This window comes from Colletotrichum costaricense (assembly GCF_030867565.1).
Source record: "Colletotrichum costaricense strain IMI 309622 chromosome Unknown Scaffold_4.1, whole genome shotgun sequence".
Lineage (NCBI taxonomy): Eukaryota > Fungi > Ascomycota > Sordariomycetes > Glomerellales > Glomerellaceae > Colletotrichum > Colletotrichum costaricense.
In genome coordinates this window covers 3047223-3066600 of record NW_026848233.1, presented here as the reverse complement: position 1 = coordinate 3066600, position 19378 = coordinate 3047223, and the positions used below count along the sequence as shown (strand labels likewise).

Genomic DNA, 19378 nt, shown 5'->3' with positions numbered 1-19378 from the left:
AGAGCAAGCAGTGCCCTTTGTATAGGTCTGTACATTGAAGTATAGCTATTTGATTATAGACTCACATTGCAGAAGTAATAGCCGCAAGGAGCCTCCGAAATAATGCTTTTGCTGGACCAAAGCAAGTACACTAGACAACGACAGAGCCTCTTGAATGCTGTCCCAAAAGGTACATCGAATCCTGTCGTCGTCGTCGTCGTCGCACGGGCCACCGTAAAATTCCCACTCTTCTGCTTCGTTCCCCTCCAAAGATCCCACTTTCGTTATCGACTTCCCAGCTCCAGATTACCTCCCGCCTTCGTCTTTTGGAGATTGAAACGGCCGAGTCCCTCGATTACGAGCTGCAACCATGGAATTGCGTCGCGAGTGCCATATCACCATTTGCGCATTGAAGGAGCCGTCCATGCGCAAACAAGACGGAGCGCCACACGAGGAAGGAGCTGTCGGCGTTCTAGCCACAATAATGGACTTGACTTTTCGCCTCCGCCTGTGCTCACTCCTATGCGACGGCTGGAGCCTTGTCACACAGAGCAGCTGGGCTGTTTCGACGGCCCAGGTTTTGTTGGAAGATCCCTGGAACTCTGGTCCCGTGGACAGAACCGAAGCAGACAGACAGCAACCTCAGCATTGAAAGCCCAGTGCCAGCCAAACTGTTCAGGGTCTCTCCATCATCACAAGCCGCTGGCTCCTCCAAGATCTTCAGTATCAGAGCCAGAACTGCTTGGTGCGCCCTTCGATCCAAGCATCTTCGAGGTCTCGACTGCGCAGGTTTCGTGATTGGACAGAACTCCGTCCGCGATTCAAGAAGTCGTGCTACGGCATGGATGATGACCTGAAAAGAAAGGTAGCCACACCAGGAGCCACACCATCTCATGCGTCTTTCATGGTGGGAAAACCGTGGTGCACGGGTCCGTCGGCTTGTACCAATCAGTCCGGCGTCGAGTGCAGGGAGCTGGCACAAACAAGTGCTCGAGTGAACCGGAAAGTGTGGCCAACCTGCTTGGACGATGATTGGGGACCGTGGTCAACAAGTACGGGGCACCTCGACAACTCAGCTGCAGCCCTGGCTATCAGTGTCGCAAACTTTTGGACAAGTCTCGAGGACGCGATCATAGGACAGGGAGATCCTAGCTAGAGGGACACCGGCCGCGAATCATGCCGGGGCCCTTTTACGCCAGCTGGGTGCGGATGGACGACGGAAAACCGCGACTCTTTGTTTTGTTTGTCTGCTCGGTATCTCCAGTTGAGGAGCAGGATGATGGGGCGAGAAAGCGGAAGGATAGCGCAGTTCCTCCCGTCGATCACCGAGGAAGCATTATTATGAACGGCAAAGGCTCGACGAGCCTTCGAGACGGCAGCGGGCACTGATGTTCCCCCCCTACGTCGTACTGTACTTGGAGCACCCGGGCGCTCTGGGCAACCAGTCAACCCAAGGGCAACAAGGACCACAACTGCTCGCAAAGGCGCCGCGCGTGGTCGCATTTCGAGGCGCGCAATTGTGCTGGACCTGAGGAGCATTGACTGAAGGTGGTCAAAGTACCGATACTTCTGCAACTATGGCTTGGTGAGGCAGATAGATGACACCTCAGCAGCCCAAAGGGCCGCCCCCCATGCCTCCGTTTCTGTGTACACACTCACAGTTCACAGTAGAGTTCAACGCAGCGTGCCATTTACCGAGCTCTTGGAGGCCAACCTAGTCTGTCTTGGTGAGGGGTCGAGCCATTTGGCGCAGATGGTTGAAGGGGCATCGGGCGACGGCGTGGGATTTGGAGAAAAAAGGAGAGCAACTGGAGGCGAGAGTCAGCTACGCTACTCCGTACCGAAGTGTCGAACGAAAGGGTGGGATGAAGTTCCAGTGCCGAGAGGGGACGCTTCGCATCAGCCTGCAGTGATGATGACTTCAAGCTGCATGCTGCTGTCGCCTTGGGTTGACGAGCTGTGCAAGAGGCTTCACGGAAAGTGTGATGGTGGAAGAGCTCCAGCTGCAGTCATCAAGGGCCGCCTCTGCGGGCGGTTGACCTTACGGCGAAGATACTTACCTCTGCGACACAACCAGCGAAAGCTTCCGTCAGCCGTGAGCGTGGGCGAGCAGAGACAGACTCTCGCTCACTCTAGAGTCAACATTTGCGCATCCGAGTCGGAGCTGTTTGTCACCTCCAAAACTCCAACGCAAAGTCGCATGCAAAACTGCAGGTCTCCAGCTTGACCAGGGGGAAGGGCGACTTGTTGCAGGGAGCGAAAGACCGGCTCCATGCACGATAATATTAGGCCCTGGCAGTAAGACCCGGTCGGCCATTCCCAGATTGATCTACTGACCAATGAAAGAAGGGAGAGGGATGTTGAGTTGAGACCTCAGACAAGTGGGAATCGGCAGGACGCGACGCTACGCCGTGGGACTTGCGGCTTGGGGGAGGAGGGACTTCACCATTTTGGGTTTTTAGAAGGAGCATCAGAAATGCTGCCCTTTCGCAGACAAGCCCCACTTTATCCAATGGAAATCCAATACAATCCGATCCCACTGCAGCCGAAAAGAGTCGCTGAGCCAGAGACGTATAGAGATGTACCTTTTCTTCCTTTTGCTTCCTTTGAAGTTCTCAAGGTACCTCGGCCTATCTATCCAGTAAGTCACTCCCGTCCTCGTTGAGGTGTGTACGTACATGTAACTATGGGTGGCTGATTTTGGTGTAGCGTCCGCTTCGTTTCCGTAGCCCTCGACGCGATGAACTCTCGACTGCCGTATTCGTACCTTTTCGGCTGGACACACAATTCTGCGACGAGAAGTGAGAAGCTCTTCTATGATGGATCAGAGAGAGAGAGAGAGAGAGAGAGAGAGAGAGAGAGAGAGACGAATGTGGATATTGGGCTTGGATGCGAAGAGCATTCGAAGCAGTGGAGTCCAGAGTGGATGACGGCGCCTTGAAGTCTGCCCATGGTCTCCCATTGGAGCAGAGGCCTTCTTTCTCAGTCTCACCACTCACCACCTCACCTCCAGCGGAGGGGCCCCCGAGTGTCTCTCCAGTCCCGTTGGCTTCTTCTACCCCTGGCGCCATGGCGGGTTGGACTTGGGCTGCCCTCAACCGGAAAGTGACTCTTGCCACCCGCCCACGTCGTCTAGCTGCCTACCTAGCACAAATCAGAGAAGAGCAACCACTCACTTGTTCACAAGTCGGGCAGAATAGGGGGCAAGGGTACAAAGGTTTCCTGCGAAACGACGCGCCAACGGCAAGTCACTCGAAGGCCTCCTATTTTAAGAAAACCCAGATTGCGCATAATTGGACGGGCCTCACGTCTCCCTCGGGATGGGATGAAAGCCATGGTCATCCCCGATTCTCAGTCTTGAATTTCGCTGGTTTGGTTTTCCAAAGACGCTATCATGCTTGAAGGCATCGAATTCGACGCTTGTTCAACTGGAACTCAACGAGGAGATCAACGCGACGCCGGCATTCTCCCGCTCATAGTACGGAGCACACAGGCAATCAAACCTACGCTTATCTTATGCCTAGCCTTCCGTCGGCTAGATACCAGTCAGATACTCTCTCTCCCGTGTCTCTGGCGTCGACTTCTCTAGGGATTCAGTGCTCACAGTTGTTCACTTCCGCCTACGCCCTCCACGCCTACTTACCTGACGGATATCTTATTCGTCTCCGCATATGGCACGCGGATGTCCTCTCTTTTGCAGGCAGAAACCAGCGAAGCAAGGCATCCATGAACCCATCCATCCGTATGGCGCACGCAGAGTCACTCCCGTCGCGCGGGTCACCCCTCTTTCGACCAGTCCTCGACCAGTCTGCCGTCGCCTTTCGCCCTCGGTCGTTCCACCTCTCGCTCCTCCCGTCACATCCGCCCGGCGTTTCTGCTAGGGCCAGAGAGGATCCATCACCCAACTCGCACCAAACACCAACACCACGCTGCCTGCCCATTTCTTTCTCTCTTATTACTCATTAAATCTTTGCATGCCGCTTCTTGTCCCTCCACTCCCACCAGACGAGTCTGCCTCTTGTTTTTGTTCACATCAAACCGACGTTCCGTGGCCGCCAGCTGCTCTCATCAAGATGATGAGAGTCTGTTCTAGTCGAATGCCTCCTTGACTTTGTTTTCGGTACACTTATTGCGGATAGTGTCTTCACTCCACTTTCTCTCCAACATTTTGCTTCTTTTATCACGCAGACTTGGATTTTTTTTTTCTTTCGCCCTCTCCGCCTCCTTCTTTGCCTGGTCGACCTCTCAGGCGCGTCTGGTGCGGAGGGCTAACAAGGCACTCACCAGTCCTTCATCAGACGGGAACCATCACACACTTTCCCATTTTCTCTGTGTCTGGTTGCGGCCTGAAACCTCTTCTGCCTGAGGCATCATGGATCTGCGCTAGACATCTGATTGGACAGTTGGAGCCACTCATATCAGCGTGTCCACCGCCTTTCGGGCTTAGCTTCAAGTAAGTACCGGTACCTCTGTACCCTTTCTTCCCTACACACGGGCTTTGGCTTTTCTGCCCTCGTCTCCCGTTCTCTCTCTCACTCTCTTCCTCGTCTGTCTTCCCGTCTCTAGTCTCCCCCCGTCCTGTTGTCGTCGCCCTTCCCTCCAGTGCATGTCCGGCCATACCAGGCTGTGACGGCTGGCGGACTGGCTGGTGGTAGCCAGTGCTCCCCAGCCAGCGGGCAACGGGCCAGGTGCCAGGGCATCTCAAGCTGAGCAGGTGCGATGCTCCCCAAGCATCCCAGCACCCAGCAACCCGTCCTGAGTCCTCATCGCCCTTCCCCCCAAAAAATCCCATCTTCGAAGACGCCCCCCCTTCCCTTGCCTTCCCTCCCCCCCCCATCTTCCAGTCCGCAATCCGCGCACCGAAGCACAAGGTGCCAGTCAGTCCCCAAGCCCGCAGAGTCCAAGTCCCCCAACCTAAGCAGTGCAGTCACTGTTCCTGCTCGTTCGCCCTCTCTCTCTTTTCGGCTTGGCCTAGGCTCCGGCCTGCACGCTCCTGCACTGGGACCTGTCTCGCTCAACTCGTACCGCACCGCACCAGCACCAGCACTGCTACCTACTACTCCTACCCAGGTACTGCTGCTGCTGCTGCCACCACCACCACCACCGCTGGTGTCTGCTACGCTCCTTTGGGGGACCCATCCATCTTTCTCTCCTTCGTGTCGTGCCCCCCTCTCTTCTTCTCTTTCAATCTCTTTTCCACCCTCACTTGCTCGACCCAAAACACCCTTCTCTACCTCACCTCCGGTCCTCAACACTCGATTTCCTCCTCATACTACATTCTCCCGACTCGGCCCAGCTTTTCGAAACGCTCCATCCCTCCCCGTCGACGAGGCGCAACCGCTCAACCCTTTCTTCGACTTGATCCGTCTTCTGGCTTCGATCGGTCCGTGGACACGCTCTTCGCGATCACAATTCGAAAAGTTTTCCACCTCACGACGCCCACAACACACGCTTGTGACAACCTAACGGTGTTTTCCTGGTTTCGGGACGACCGCGGTGTGTGAAAAGCGATTTGTTGGACCGTTCCTCGCCTCTGCGACGACCTGTCCTTTGTGAGCCGGACTCGACAATCCCACCGAGTCCTACCTTACCCAGCTTCGTCGAGAACCCTCGACTCGACCATACCCTTCCCGCCGACGGATGACGACGGCCCTGCGTACTGCTGTTTCTGTGGTTCATTCGACGGCTTGTACCTGTGCGTCTAGACAGACGTCGTCATGCTACCCAGGCCGCAACAGTAATCATCTCACCCAATACCTCGACTTCAATTCGCACTACGAGGCAAACCTAGATTATGACCGAAAAGCCCCAGCCGCTGTCGACGCAGACCGCGACTCCTAGTCAGACCCTCTTCGCCCCGAGCGTACCAGTCTCAACACACAATGTGCCACGCAAGGCCGAGACGGTAGAGGAAGAAGAGCCGTACACGATCAAGTGTATTTGCAACTTCACTGACGATGATGGAAACACGATCTATTGCGAGACGTGTGACACGTGGCAGCACATCGACTGCTTTTACCCTCACAGTCGCGAGGAGGCCCTCCGCGAAGACTTTGCCCACTCGTGCGCTGATTGCAAGCCGCGCCCCCTAGATCGACAAAAGGCCATCGAGCGAACCCGGCGACTAAAGAATGGTCCTACGACAGAAACCATACCAGATAAGAAGGCCAAACGCCCGCCATCCAAAAGCCACAAGAAGAAGCCAAAGCCAACGGACTTGCAGTTGAATGGCCACCCTGTGGGCCAGGAGAATGCAAAGCACGGAAGTCCGAGCGACCACCCTCACCCAACCAAGAAGGTGAAGTCATCCCATCGGCCATCCCATTCGATCAGTTCTCAGAACGCAAAGCGAAGTCCTTCGTACGGCAATGGTGGGCGATCACAACCCAACGGCCACCCCCCAAGCCCAGCAACTACTCCCCCGGACCTTCCGAGCGATTTCCAAATACACAATTACTCGGACGGCTTCTTGTCCATGAGCAAAGAAGCAGACATCCCCATCACTCGCATCAATTCCTTTGCGAGCCTCTTCGTTTCCAATACCTTGTCAGTTTGGCTTCGGGAACCGGATCGCATGAGGCAAGAGACGGGCGAGGAATTCAACGACGTCTTTGCTAAGCTGCCGAAAGACATTGACGCTCGCAAGCGTCAGCTTCACGTCGAGAGCAAGAAGATTCCTGTCTCGCCAGAGACGACATTACGATGGCAATATCTTGCTACCCCTGCCGCCATCGAGAAAGACGTCCCTTTGATTGAACTCAACGGCGTGATCGGATTCCAAAAGGACTACTGCGCAGATCCCGAAAACCTATGGGAGGAACTTTCATCCCCGTTGCCTTTTGTTTTCTTCCACCCCATGCTTCCCTTGTACATTGATACCAGGAAAGAAGGATCGATGGCTCGCTTCGTTCGAAGAAGCTGCAAGCCCAACGCCCTGCTGGATACGTACCTGTCAGGCCAATCCGAGTATCACTTCTGGCTCATGAGCGACAGATACATCGCGGCAAACGAGCAAATTACTCTACCATGGGACTTTAGGCTACCCAAGAAGTTCCAGGCACGGTTAGTGCATCTGCTGGGCCTCGCTGACGACGACACCAATACGCAGAACGAGTCTGAGATGGACGAGGCTGAGTACCAAACACTATCGGGCTGGATTCATCGGATATTGTCCGAGTACGGCGGCTGTGCGTGTGACTTGGGTGCGAACTGTGCCTTTGCTCGCTTCCACAGACAACACCAAGCGAAGGTTCAGTCTCGGCCTCCCGCAAAGAAGAAACAACGAAAGCCAAAAACCCACACCATCTCTCCCACCAGCACCGGTCACGCTACAAACAGTCGCGCAGCTAGCGAGGGACACCAAGACGACGCCGACAACGACGGTCGGTCAGTTTCTGAGCGCAGCAAACCGCCTAGTCGTGATCGCACGCCCGTACGCCAGGGTTCATTGGATCGGCCAGGTATCCTCACAGAACCGACTGACAGGGACAAACGCAAGGTTCAAATGGTTGAAGACTCATTCCGACGAATGGAACAGCAACAACCTCCACGCAAGAAGAAGCGAACATCCGATGGCACGGCATCCACTTCCGGTTCTTCCAAGACGAAACAACGGAGCTCAACCAGCAACGCATCCAGCGGCACTACACACTACGTCGATGCGGGAACATCTCGAAGCAAGTCGAATTCCCCTTCAAGTGGCGTGTCACCAACGGCACAGAATCCGTTCAAGGCACCTGCCTCCAGAGCCGAGTCGGTCGGTTCCCAGTCCGGGCGAACATCATCCACACCTCGTCCCGTTTACTGCGATGCCGGTGTACAAACCGACCCTGTCGAGGGCGAGTGGTACAGTGAGCCCGTTCAAACACCCAGGCCACGACGCCGTATCATTTCTCTTTCGCAACGGCTGCTCAACAATCGACACCGCCTACGCTGTGATGAAGTCGAGAGACGCAAGTCACTCTCTTCTCTCTCCGCTCGGGAACCAACACCCATGGACGTGGATCAACCAGCTGAGGTCAAGCCTAGTGCTGAATCTCCTCCGCCCTCCAAGGATATTGGCAATCAAGCCCGCGATACATCGCCAGCCGCTCCTCCTGCTGGCGATGTCGTGATGTCGGATGCTCCGACAAGTTCGCCAAGCACCGTAAAATCGCCCCTGCAGACCGACAGCGTTTCAGATGGACCCGCGAATGGCTCAAGCAGCCCGTTGAAGATGAGATCACCGGAATTACGAGTCACGATGCCACCGGTCCCTGCCTTCAACGGACCCACATCGGCGACTCCCAGTGCCTCAACACCATCGACAATTCAATCGCCGTTCTCCGCAAGCAGTCTACCCAGTCCATTTGCTCCGACTGCAGTCAATGGTGTTGCGGCACATCCAAGTCCGGTCAAGAAGAAGTTGAGCCTCAGCGATTACACCAAGAGCAGGATGAACAAGGCCAAGCCTGCTGGCACTCTGAAGACCTCACTCTCTGGCACTGAGGAGACGAAGCCAACGCTCGATGCTATCGTCGATTCTCCAGTGATTGAGAAGAGTGCGGATGTTCTTACACCCGTTACGGGCAACACGATCAACTTGAATTCTGCGGCTGCGGCCGGCAACACGCTGTAACATAGAACGGGGTCCACGAGTTCCGAAGATGGCACAGCGGCTTTTATTTCCCCTCTAAATATTATCAAAAACGTTTCGGGGCGGCGACAGTCTGGTGATTGACTTTGGCGTTTGGGCAGCGACGGACAATGGGAATGGGAAAGGGGAAGGGGTTCCTCGGGTTCGGTCAGCGCTTTTTCGGGAATGTCTTCAGATGAACTTCGTTTTACTGTTGTTTTTGGGAGGAGCTGCAAAAAGAAAATGCACGTCTTACGAAAAACACACAAGCCCATTTCGACACTATTTTATTTTCGTCGTCTGGCAGGAAAGCTGAATCTTTTCTTCGATGGGGGGTCTATGGCGTAACGTAAGGGGGACATGGACAGACGCAGTGAAGAGCCGGGTATCGACCGATACGAGATGAAAAGACCGGGAAAGGAGGTTCCAACTACTCTTGCCACGAACGGCATGTTTTCGTGTGTATTTCTAGGCTTTGTTAGCTGTGCCGGGCGACGTGGAAGTCGCCTCGGTGCGGGACTACTACACCCCTCCCATGACAAATGGATGGCTCTTTTTTTGCAGCTGGAAACAGGCTGCCTAAGTTTTCGCTCACAGAATACTGCTTCCCTGATACCATACTTGTGATGTGACTTTTGCAATTCTATCTTGATTTTATCGACCATCTCTCAAGAGTGTCCATCTCGGGTCTTACATACACGCCAGGTACTCTTACAGGGTATCTCAATTTCAAACCTCCAACCAATTCTTTTGGTATAGTACAGACAGACGGCTCTCCTAGCCATGCCGTCCGTCCCCCATTGCGATGCGAAATCCAGACAAGAAAATGAGGCAAAAAAATCCGGATGGAACGCGGTCCCAGGATTGATGAAAATTGTTAAACGTGCGAGGTCCAGAGGTCTTTTGTAAGGCCCATAACACACGGCATGTTTACTCAGTATCTCTTGGTCGTCATACCCCAGTTATCCTCCTTAAAGATGAGCAGAGCGAGGCGATGGCGAACAAAGAGGCCAAACAGGCCGACAAAGAGCTGGAGGAAGGTGACCTCCCACGCGAGGCGGTCCTCTCTCAGGGGACCTCTCCAGACGAGCCACAGGTTGAGCAGGGTGAAGTTGCTCGTCTCCACAAAGCGGCCCTTTTCGTCCACTGTAACTTCCAGAAGGCGCAACTTGGCGAGCAGGTGCAGTCCTTGCGCGACGAGGGGCCGGGGTTGGCGTTCGGGGCTCCAAGGCGTCTTACTCGTCTCGAGGAGGCCGGTGCGAGCGTTGAATCGGGGCAAGCGGTGACGAGGGCAGGGGATGAGGCCAAAGATTTGGGGCGTCGAGTAGAGGAAGTTGAAGAGCTGGGGGACGAGGAGGAGGCCGAGCGTCTTTGAGAAGTGGCCGAGGATGCCGACGGTGGCGAAGACCATGCCGGAGAAGTAGCAGTAGGTGTCGCCGACGAAGACCTTGGCGGGGTACCAGTTGTGCAGGACGAGGGCGAAGGAGACGCCGAGCCAGGGGAGGAGGAGGTAGAGGGAGAAGAGGTGGGAGTCGGTGGCCGGGTGGGGGTAGGGCGTGAAGAGGTAGAGGCAGTCGTTCAGGACGAGGAGGAGGGAGACGACGATGCACTGGGAGACCTCGATGCCGTTGATGCCTGCGAGCATGTTGATGGACTGAGGGCAGAACATTGCGATGCAGGACATGTAGATGTAGTAGAGGACGCCGAGGTCGAAGAGCTCGCCGAGGTAGGGCTGGAGGGGGATCGGGATGACGATGGAGGTGACGCCAAAGTCGACAAAGTAGATTACGAGGATGGGGACCGAGGCCAGGCCTGGGATCCACCACTTGTGTCGCCATCGGATGTCGAAGAGGTCGTCGCCGATGCCTAGGAGGGCGGTCGTCTGGAGGGAGATGATTGCGGAAAGGTAGGAGGCGAGCTGGCAGTTTGGGATGTGTCAGTAAATAATCTCTCGTGGCGTTGCGCTCAAGGAGTCTCTCCTTGAGAGAGACGAGGTAGGCCGACCTTGCTATGGGGGAAGCGATGAAGAAATCGTCCCTGCTGTACATGCTCGACCTGGAATACAACGTCCCTGTTTCCACCACCGCTAGTGGCGGCAACAATGTCCTTGTAGAAGGGGAAGGGGATGAAGACGATGACGACGAGTAGGTAGACGGCAGCGCAGACGGCACCCATGCACTCGGGCAGCTCAGGGCGGTGGTGCTTTGAGAGGTCGCGACCCTTGAAGCCGGCCTGTTTAAAGACCGGGCCAAGCCATCGGATCATGGAGTAGGCCAGCGCAAAGGCCAGGACTGAGAGTGCCAGTGACGCTATCAGGGGCTCGCCCTCGCCCTGGAAGGCATTGAGGAGGACTGCGACTGCGGCAAAGGAGAGGGCTCCCAGGCTCAGAGTCTCGGTTCGGGTGAGGGTCGGAGAGGAGGTTGAAGAGGAAGCCATCTTGGGCTGTGGTATCGTCGGGTTTTGCAGGCAAGAACGCGCCCACCGCGGGTGGTTGTGGTACCAGCAGCTCTGTTCAGTTCCGGTAGCGTTTCCTTTACTTCTTGTAGGAGCCTAGGCTTGGCTGTGGTGCGATTGCATCGTACTCCTGTGCGCAAGGTGAGTAGACAGGTGCGCAGGTGGTTTTGTTTTCGGGAAAGAGTGGTTGAAGCTGCAACAATGGAAAGAAGAGAAAGATCGCAACGTCAAAGGTTCTGCAATGGGACACAGTTGCAGAAGGTGGAGGAGGGCTTCGTCAGTTTGGAGAAAGAGGTCCCCACTCACTTCCAGGGGGGGCGCGTAATCGGATGGTGGCTTTCCCTTTTCCTGTCTTCTTTTTTTGGAGTATGCGGACGGATAGAGTGTGGAAACCACGCTGAACTTTCCCATGTGGGCACTGGGCTTTCCGGGAGGCTGCGGGGCAGATACGCAGTGCGGCAGTGGGCTGTGGAGGTTCAGGGAGCGTCAGGAAAGGAAGGCGAGGAACCAGCAACCGAAGTGGAGCCGGGGAACGGTTACAAGTTACAACCTTCCACCTTATTGCACTTGTAGGCTGTTGCAGCTGTTGCAGCCTTTGGTCTGTGCGAGACTTGGCTCTTGAGTACTGGAGAGGCGGCGCATTGACCAGTGGTTGAGTCTGTAGTATCCATAGCCTGGCAATTCTAGATGAACTCTATCTCTACAGTTGATTGATTACAAACTCTAAGGCTCTTGTTGCATTGGTAACTGGAACTTCATCCTTTATTTCCTAGCAGTCTTCTCGCTTATAGGTACTTACACTACAGCTGTATATGCATTTGATACAACTCACAATTCCGCCGTGACAGCTATCTACCTTAGATAAGTACATGAAGCTTACAAACACTATTCCAGCTCGCAACCAATGACCACCAGCTGCGGAAACTAAAGCAGAAAACGCGGAATTAAGCATGCCACGGCAAAGAGATGACGGAATGCCCAACACTGCCGATTTGCCGTATTGGTGGTCAGCCCCAATCCCATTGTTCCGTTGCGGATCTCCATGGATAATCCACGGCTCCGTCTCCAACGAACCCCGCGTCCTAGACTCTCCCGTCGCCGTCACCGCCCATCACTGAGAGACAAGATCCGAGGTTGCTTGTCCTTAGTGTGTACCTTAGTCTTAGAGGTCCACCGCACCCTACCCAAGGTAGACTCAACCTGCATTCTTCTCGTTCTTTGTGTATCCATACTATGTGCCCCTCCAATCCCCGATCCCCCAGACCCCAACTATGCCCGTCTCGAAGCGGGTACGGAGATAAAAATCTGGAGTTACTAGCCCCGACTCAGAGGACGCAGAGGGGAGTGAAATCCCCGGCGGCGGAAGAGAGGCTAAAACGCACTTTCCTGCAGGTTTAGCCTGCAAGTCGCAAGGGGGGGTCGGCCGAAAGATGATGGAGATGGGGACTTTGGACAGTACTGGTCGAATAACGTTACACCATTCACCTCAACTGATCGTCGCCCTTGCCTCGCCCTCGCGCCCTTCCCTACACATAGTACACAAGGGTAGATGCGGCAACTGGGGGGAAAAGGAAAGGAGAGGAGAGGGGGGGTCTCGGGTTAGAATTACTAAAGCAGTTTCCCTTACTGCTCACGCCGTAGAGTCACGGCAGCGCAACTGAGTAGGTATTATTGCTAAGTGGATAGATACGCCAGGCACGCGGATACGTGCTTGCTCCTCCCGCCGGCTACTACTTCCGGGCCCATTGCTCTTTCCCATCCTCATTTTCAATTTCCCATTCATTCTCCTTTCACCTACAAAACCCCCTCCTTCCTACTTTTCAATTTCGAGTGGTATCACTATCAACTACTTTGATCAATCTTTTCACCGACTGCTCATTCATAGGCATCATCCACTTTTGTCAGCCAAGAATGACGTCCGAGAAGGACGTGGAGACGCCGGCCGGCGCCCACGGGCACCGAGGATCCTCTTCGGAGCAGGGCACCCTGACGGAACGGGACACTCGACAAAACTTCAACGCATCAAGCGATTTGGAAAAGGGTGAAAAGACTGAAATGGAAGAGAGAAAGAGCTTCGACGATGTTGAGGATACGCCCGACAGCGAGCCGTACCAGGAGGTGAGTTTCCATATTCTCTGCAGATGTTCCTTGGCAGGACTTTTGCGCCTGCTTAAGAGTTTGCCAAGGCTCAATGGCCATTGGCACTTTATTTGTCTTTTCCTATGACTTCTCCGGGAGTGCCCAATTCCGTTACAACCCAATGTCATTTATACTTCGTGATGCTCGTTCTGCGCTAACTCCATCTCCAGGACATCGTCGTCGAGCGCATACATACAGGACACTCCCACGCCAGCGCGAAAAGTCGCCTCTCCCGCATAGCAAGCCTAGCCTCCTCACGCCGCAAAAAGGAAAAGGAGCAGCTCCCTCCCACAATCCACCCCGTCTCCGACCTCGACAATGGCCTCGTCGGCTGGGACTCCCAAGACGACCCGGCCATGCCCATGAACTTCCCCCGCCGCCGCAAGTGGATCATCATCTGGTTCCTGGCCGGCATCACCTTCATGACCCCCTTCGCCTCGTCCATCCTCGCCCCCGCCATCGAGTACCTCAACGAGGACTACGGCAACGCAGACCTCACCCTCGGAACGCTGCCCGTGAGCATCTACCTCCTAGGCTACGCCGTCGGCCCCCTGATCCTCGCGCCCCTCTCCGAAATGTACGGCCGCCGCCCCGTCCTCACCGCGGCAAACTTCTTCTTCTGCGCCTGGCTCATAGGCTGCGCCCTCGCGCCCACGCTCGACTCCCTCATCGTGTTTCGCTTCCTCACGGGCATGGGCGGCTCCGGCTGCCTCGCCATCGGCGGCGGCGTCATCGCGGACATGATCCCCATCGCCGAGCGCGGCACCGCAATCTCCATCTGGATGGTGGGGCCCCTCGTCGGCCCGACAATCGCTCCCATCGTCGGCGCCTTCGTCGCCCAGGACGTCGGCTGGCGCTGGTGCTCGTGGATCGCCTTCATCGCCGCCACGCCCATGGCTCTCGTCATCGCCGTCTTCAACCAGGAGACCAACCCCCGCGTCCTCATCGACCGCAAAGTCGCGCGCCTCCGCAAAGAACTGAACCGCCCCGAGCTCCGTAGCGTCTACGACGACACCGCCCCGGGCGCCGCGCCGAAATCCACCTCCCAGGTCCTCCTCCGCGGCCTCGTCCGCCCCATCAAGATGCTCTTCCTCTCCCCCATCCTCTTCAGCGTCAGCCTCTACTGCGCCTTCGCCTACGGCGTCCTCTACCTCCTCTTCAGCACCATCCCCCTCGTCTTCTCCTCCACCTACGGCTTCTCCGTCGGCACCACGGGGCTCGTCTACATCCCCCTCGGCCTAGGCTACCTCATCGGCATGGCCTGCTTCACCCTCCTCTCCGACCGCACCGTCGTCCGCATGACAAAGGCCAACAACGGCGTCTACGAGCCCGAGATGCGCCTGCCCGACTGCATCTACTTCGCCGCCCTCCTCCCCGTCACCTTTTTCTGGTACGGCTGGACCGCCCAGTTCCACACCCACTGGGCCGCCCCCGTCGTCGGCCTGCTGCCGTTCGGCATCGCCATCCTCGGCATCTGGCAGCCCATCCAGGCCTACGTCATCGACGCCTACCCGGCCTACGCCGCCTCCGGCATGGCGGCCTTTACGGTGTTTCGCAGCGTCGTCGCCGCCTTTTTGCCCATGGCGGGACCGTCCATGTACGCCGCCCTCGGCCTCGGGTGGGGCAACAGTCTGTTGGGGTTCATTGCCGTTGCGCTCATCCCCGTGCCGGCGTTGATATACCGGTACGGAGGCCGCTTGCGCAAGTGGCAAAAGTTGGAACTTTGATGAGGCGGAGAGAGTGTGTAGGGATAAATGGTCAGTTAGATAGACTGGGCTTTGTGAGACAAAGTGTGTGGTAAAATTGCAAGATACCCATTAGATGTAGAGTTTGTAATCAATCGATAAAATCATCGCTTCGTGTCACTTTGGCCATGTTTCGTCTCATACCTTAGCAGTGCTGAGCTGAAGACATAAACCCCGTGCCTGACCCCTGAATGGAGTCGACCTACATTGCACATCACCACCAAAGTAGACGAGTCGAAAATAGAACCCCCAGAAAGCCAAAATTCAAGGCACGGGGTGTGATCCAAAAGAGTCCCATTATCATTACTTCTAAACGATATAATGTTCGGCCGTCACAGTCATCAATAGAAACCCCCTCCTCATTTCTCATGCGTCGGTCGCCCCTTCATCATCAAATGAGCTCCCACTTCATGAGGAACGTCCAAGCCATGCCGCACCTCCCCTTCTTAGAAAAGTAGTAGTCGGCCGTCATGCCCCTGGCGTCCTGCCCATCAATCGTGGTGATCATGGCTACGCTAACGCTCTGGCCCGGCGCGCCGAGGTCGATGGCGTTGACGTCGGCCCAGTGCCAGAACCCGTCCGTCTGAATGGGCACCATGTCGTCCTTGCGGCCGTCCCGCCCCTTGATGCTGAGGAACAGCAGCGGGGGCTTCCCCTTGCCGTGCTTCTCCGAGGTCCAGTGCTCGCACTTGTTGGACCACTGGAAGCGCACGACCTGGCCGCTGTGGACGGGGATCTGGAGCTCCTTGGGTTCGACGGTGTGGTCCCAAACGCCCTCTTCGTACGCGTGCGTGTAGACGATGGGTTTGTCGCCGTGTACTGGGCCAATGTAGTATTCCTCCCAAGAGGGTACCCTGCCGTCGGGTCGGAAGAAATGCCTGTCGTCGCTTGGATAATGCGATAGTCCAAAAATGTCGTTCCTTCGAGTGAACTCGTGCGGCTTGAACGACTTGGTGTATTCTTTCGTCACATCAGACACGTTGCCGGCACCCCAGCAGGCATCGAGCAATTTCCACTCCCCGCCGTCGATTCGTACCGCATTCCACGCATGGCCGTCAGCCTTCTTCGGCGGCGGACGCTCCCCCTTCTTCAGCGCGGTATATCCATACCCTTTCCCGTGGCCCACCACCGTGATACACTCCAGACCCGCGCGAGTGGCGATTTCTCTGTATGTGTCTGCATATCCTGAACAGACCGCTTTGCCCATGAGAATCGTTTCAGCTCCCGAGCGACCCCTGATGTTATTACCGAAGAAGGCTGCGCAGTCATAAGCGATATTATGGTGAAACCACGTGAAAATTGCCCGCGCCTTGTCTGTGAGTGATGCAAAGGGCCCGCAGAGCATTTGAGCCAAGTAGCCTACTGGATCGTTCCGAGGGAGTACGTGTATGGGGTATTGGGCGGCGACACCATCCGGCCCGGAAAAGTCGCGACAAATCAGACAGTCGTTTGCACGCTCAACCACTCTGGCCGAGACCGCCTCGATTTGCGCAGCGCTTGGCCGGGAGCTGAGAGGAACAGGAGGAGGTGCGTCATCATTCGGAGTTGGTCGTCTCCCTGGCAGTGGCGGCCGGTCGTTGGCTTGTTGATCCAGGTTTGTCGTCGGGGGCGGTGGCTTAACGTAGGCCGCTGGCGGTGGTGGTAATCTTCGTGGCTTTGCTGGTTCTTCTTCCTCCAGCGTATGTCGGTGGACTTGCTGGGTGGTTGATTTTGAGGTTAATCGAGGGGGTAGTACTGGTCTCTGAGGAGGCTCAATCTGTCGGATTGCGGGCGATGACTTGACCGAAACCAGAGGGAACTTGGGCTGCTGAGCAGCGGCTTCCTTTGCTTGGGCAGCTTCTCGCTCCCTCTTGGTCGGTGGCAAGGGTGGTAGCTTTGCCTGATCTAGGGTGGGAGGCAGCTTTCGTGTTGGGCCATCAATCGAGTGAACGCTGGTTGCCGACGATACAGTTTGGTTCAGGGAGAGAGACGACAGGTTAGAAATTTCGGAGGCATTTGAGTTACGGCGAACCGTCAATTGTTGTGTAGATGGCCTCCGAGGGGGTAGAGCTGGTGAGATTTGCTGGGTCGAAGAACGAGTTGGCAGGGGTGGAGGTGCAATGCGATCCCTGGGGGCTGGTGAGGTTGACGTTTTGACTTGGGATGAATCGGTGGTTCGTCGCGGTAACGGTGGCGGGGCGGGCTTTGCCGGTGCGGCGGCCTTGTTCGGTCGAGGAGGGATCGAGGGACTTTTCTGCGGCGTGGGAAGTCCATTCGTCTGGGTGACGGGGAGCGTCTGACTGCGTGGAACAGGACGATTTGTTGGCGGCGGTGGAGGAGGTGGCCTCTTAGCCTTCGCTTCTGGTGCTTGGAAGTTCTTTTGCTGGTTGAGGGCGGCAATTCTTTCAGCCAAAGAGTTGAACTTGGGCTCCTCGACGTCGGCCATGGTTGCGTCTCGGGACTTGAATGAGGGGGCCCGAATGAAAGGCGAGAGTTGGTGGTGTGCCGCAGCTCAAGAGGATGAGAAGTGCGAACAGGTGGTTTGTATAAATGATGGATGAAACAAACGACTGTCGATTATTGGTGTTTACCCCACCAATCCAGTTCGTGTTGATCGCGGCGCGATGTCCCAATTGAGCAATAGGCAGCAGGCAGGCTTTTGTGACTGAGTCACGGAGCCCTAGAGGCGATTGGGACTTTTGCGCGGCGGGGTTTTTAAGAGCAAAGTGATGATATCGCTGCCGGGCTGGATCTGTAGAGAACGGGCGAGTGTGTCGAGCAATCGACCAGGGGTCTGACGAAACAGATAAATGAGTTGGAGGGGTACTGCAGAAAGCTTTGTATAAATGTGATTGCTGCCACGGTAATAGTACTCGAGGTACGAAAGAGAGTAAGCTAAATGTGTGGCTATTGGTGTGGCCGTGGAGCGGAAACGAATGCTAGCCTAGTGAAGGATTGGCTGGAAGATGGCTCGGCCACGGACAAGTGTAATGGTACAGCGTTTCTGTACCTCTGTAGCAAGCTGATGCCAATACGTACAGAGATGGACGTGGGGAGTTGAGAGATGTTGGATTGTGGCGAAGCTCTCAGCCTTCGGGTTGATTGCCGGTGCAAACAAGGCGAGGATGGGAACGCAAGCTCGCCTCAGGCAGTGACACTGGTGGTCAGGCCAGGCAGGCAACAGGAACGGGACCGTCTGGTAGGCCCACCGGGTCGGAGGTCGGAGGCTGGCAGGCGCGGGACGCGAGAAGCTTAGCCGTGACAGGGACGGGGATGGGAACGATAGTGGACAAGAGAAGGATGAATGAGTTAAGTTACGGTAGCCGTACAAAGTACGAATTGACGAGAAGGAGGAAGAGGGGCAATGGGGAAAGGAGAGGCGTGAGAAGAGAAGCCCAACAAGGTTTTGCAGGAACCGGGGCCAAACTCGGACTCGACCCAAAGGTTGGTTGGGCGTAGCTGTACGAAGTATCCGTAAAAAGGTAGGGTATGTCCCTCTTTCCAGGTTCGCAAAGCAGCACAAGCGCGCAAACACAGGTCAGGAAACAGCAAGCAGCAAGGGGTGGGATGAGCTTTGAGGGAGAGTGACGGGTATCTGCTTTATTTAAAATAGCAGAGATGGGAAAGACAAAGGAGCATGGGGCCACAGATATGGTACTTGTAGACTTGGGAACGCCAGGGCCAGGCACGGCACCCATACCCATGCCTCGCCCCGTCTGAATTTTGCAGTTCTTGTCCAAGACTTCAAGGTACGGATACCAGTACCTACACTAAGAGACGAAAATTCATCTGCACATGGCTGACACTCTGCTCAGCCTAGTACTTCGACTTGAAGGTCTGGCCTCTGCTACTATGTACGAGCTAGAGATAGGGTCACAAGTATCTCGTGAGGAGAATGGTACCTGAGATTGGAGAGTACATACGCAGCATTGGTGCTACGTAGTAAGAAGTAAGAAGGTTAGAAGGCGGGCTGGGCTGGATCAGTCGGCACAGCCCAGCCCTGCTAGTGGGGGATTGTGGGGATTTCCCCTTGGAGTGGATGCGCTAAGGCCGATCGTCGCCTCACGCTTGCGCCAAGTCTAGCGCTGAACCTGTCTTACATGGCGGCTGCCTGGTATCGGATTCTCTTCTCTACCTCTACCTTACCATCAGCATCCCGTCTATTGTGCTGGAATAAGGCGTCTTCCATCAGCAGGTACGCCGTTGAAAAGACCGTTTCAAACCCCAATACCGGGTTTCTACAAGTGACTAAAGTAAAGTGAGTACTTATCCAGGGAATTGAGACTTCCTGATGCTGCCCCTTCTCCACATGGGCGTCATTGCGCCCCGTAAAGAACCATGTCTACCGCGGAGATGCGACACTAGCAGACGGCAAACGTAAGCTGCCGTAAAACTTACCGTAGCCAAGACTACATCGCTTATGTTTCTCTCAGCCTCTTTCAATGGCCGTCTCATTTGCCAATGTTAT

The 19378-nt window shown here is 55.7% G+C and overlaps 7 protein-coding genes across 7 annotated transcripts; 5 read left to right on the top strand and 2 right to left on the bottom strand.

The window, feature by feature from the left end:
• Positions 1–102: 102 nt before the first annotated feature.
• CCOS01_05072 (uncharacterized protein) lies at positions 103–777 on the top strand (the record flags this gene model as incomplete). Its single annotated transcript, XM_060453253.1, has 1 exon — positions 103–777. One exon carries the CDS (start codon positions 103–105, stop codon positions 775–777), a length of 675 nt encoding a protein of 224 aa, XP_060317211.1.
• Positions 778–1155: 378 nt separating this feature from the next.
• Positions 1156–1368, top strand: CCOS01_05071 (uncharacterized protein; the record flags this gene model as incomplete). Its single annotated transcript, XM_060453252.1, has 1 exon — positions 1156–1368. The coding sequence occupies one exon, from the start codon at positions 1156–1158 to the stop codon at positions 1366–1368; it is 213 nt and encodes a 70-aa protein (XP_060317210.1).
• Positions 1369–4783: 3415 nt separating this feature from the next.
• Positions 4784–5483, top strand: CCOS01_05070 (uncharacterized protein; the record flags this gene model as incomplete). Its single annotated transcript, XM_060453251.1, has 2 exons — positions 4784–4860; positions 4907–5483. Coding segments are annotated over 2 exons (654 nt in total), but the record flags the coding sequence as incomplete, so codon positions are not given.
• Positions 5484–5773: 290 nt separating this feature from the next.
• Positions 5774–8596, top strand: CCOS01_05069 (PHD-finger domain-containing protein; the record flags this gene model as incomplete). The annotated part of the gene is made up of 1 exon (XM_060453250.1): positions 5774–8596. The coding sequence occupies one exon, from the start codon at positions 5774–5776 to the stop codon at positions 8594–8596; it is 2823 nt and encodes a 940-aa protein (XP_060317208.1).
• Positions 8597–9527: 931 nt separating this feature from the next.
• CCOS01_05068 (glycosyltransferase family 4) lies at positions 9528–11029 on the bottom strand (the record flags this gene model as incomplete). The annotated part of the gene is made up of 2 exons (XM_060453249.1): positions 9528–10511; positions 10640–11029. The coding sequence occupies 2 exons, from the start codon at positions 11027–11029 to the stop codon at positions 9528–9530; spliced, it is 1374 nt and encodes a 457-aa protein (XP_060317207.1).
• Positions 11030–12958: 1929 nt separating this feature from the next.
• Positions 12959–14913, top strand: CCOS01_05067 (major facilitator superfamily transporter; the record flags this gene model as incomplete). The annotated part of the gene is made up of 2 exons (XM_060453248.1): positions 12959–13165; positions 13357–14913. The coding sequence occupies 2 exons, from the start codon at positions 12959–12961 to the stop codon at positions 14911–14913; spliced, it is 1764 nt and encodes a 587-aa protein (XP_060317206.1).
• Positions 14914–15322: 409 nt separating this feature from the next.
• CCOS01_05066 (transglutaminase-like superfamily protein) lies at positions 15323–17356 on the bottom strand (the record flags this gene model as incomplete). The annotated part of the gene is made up of 1 exon (XM_060453247.1): positions 15323–17356. One exon carries the CDS (start codon positions 17354–17356, stop codon positions 15323–15325), a length of 2034 nt encoding a protein of 677 aa, XP_060317205.1.
• Between the last annotated feature and the right edge of the window lie 2022 nt (positions 17357–19378).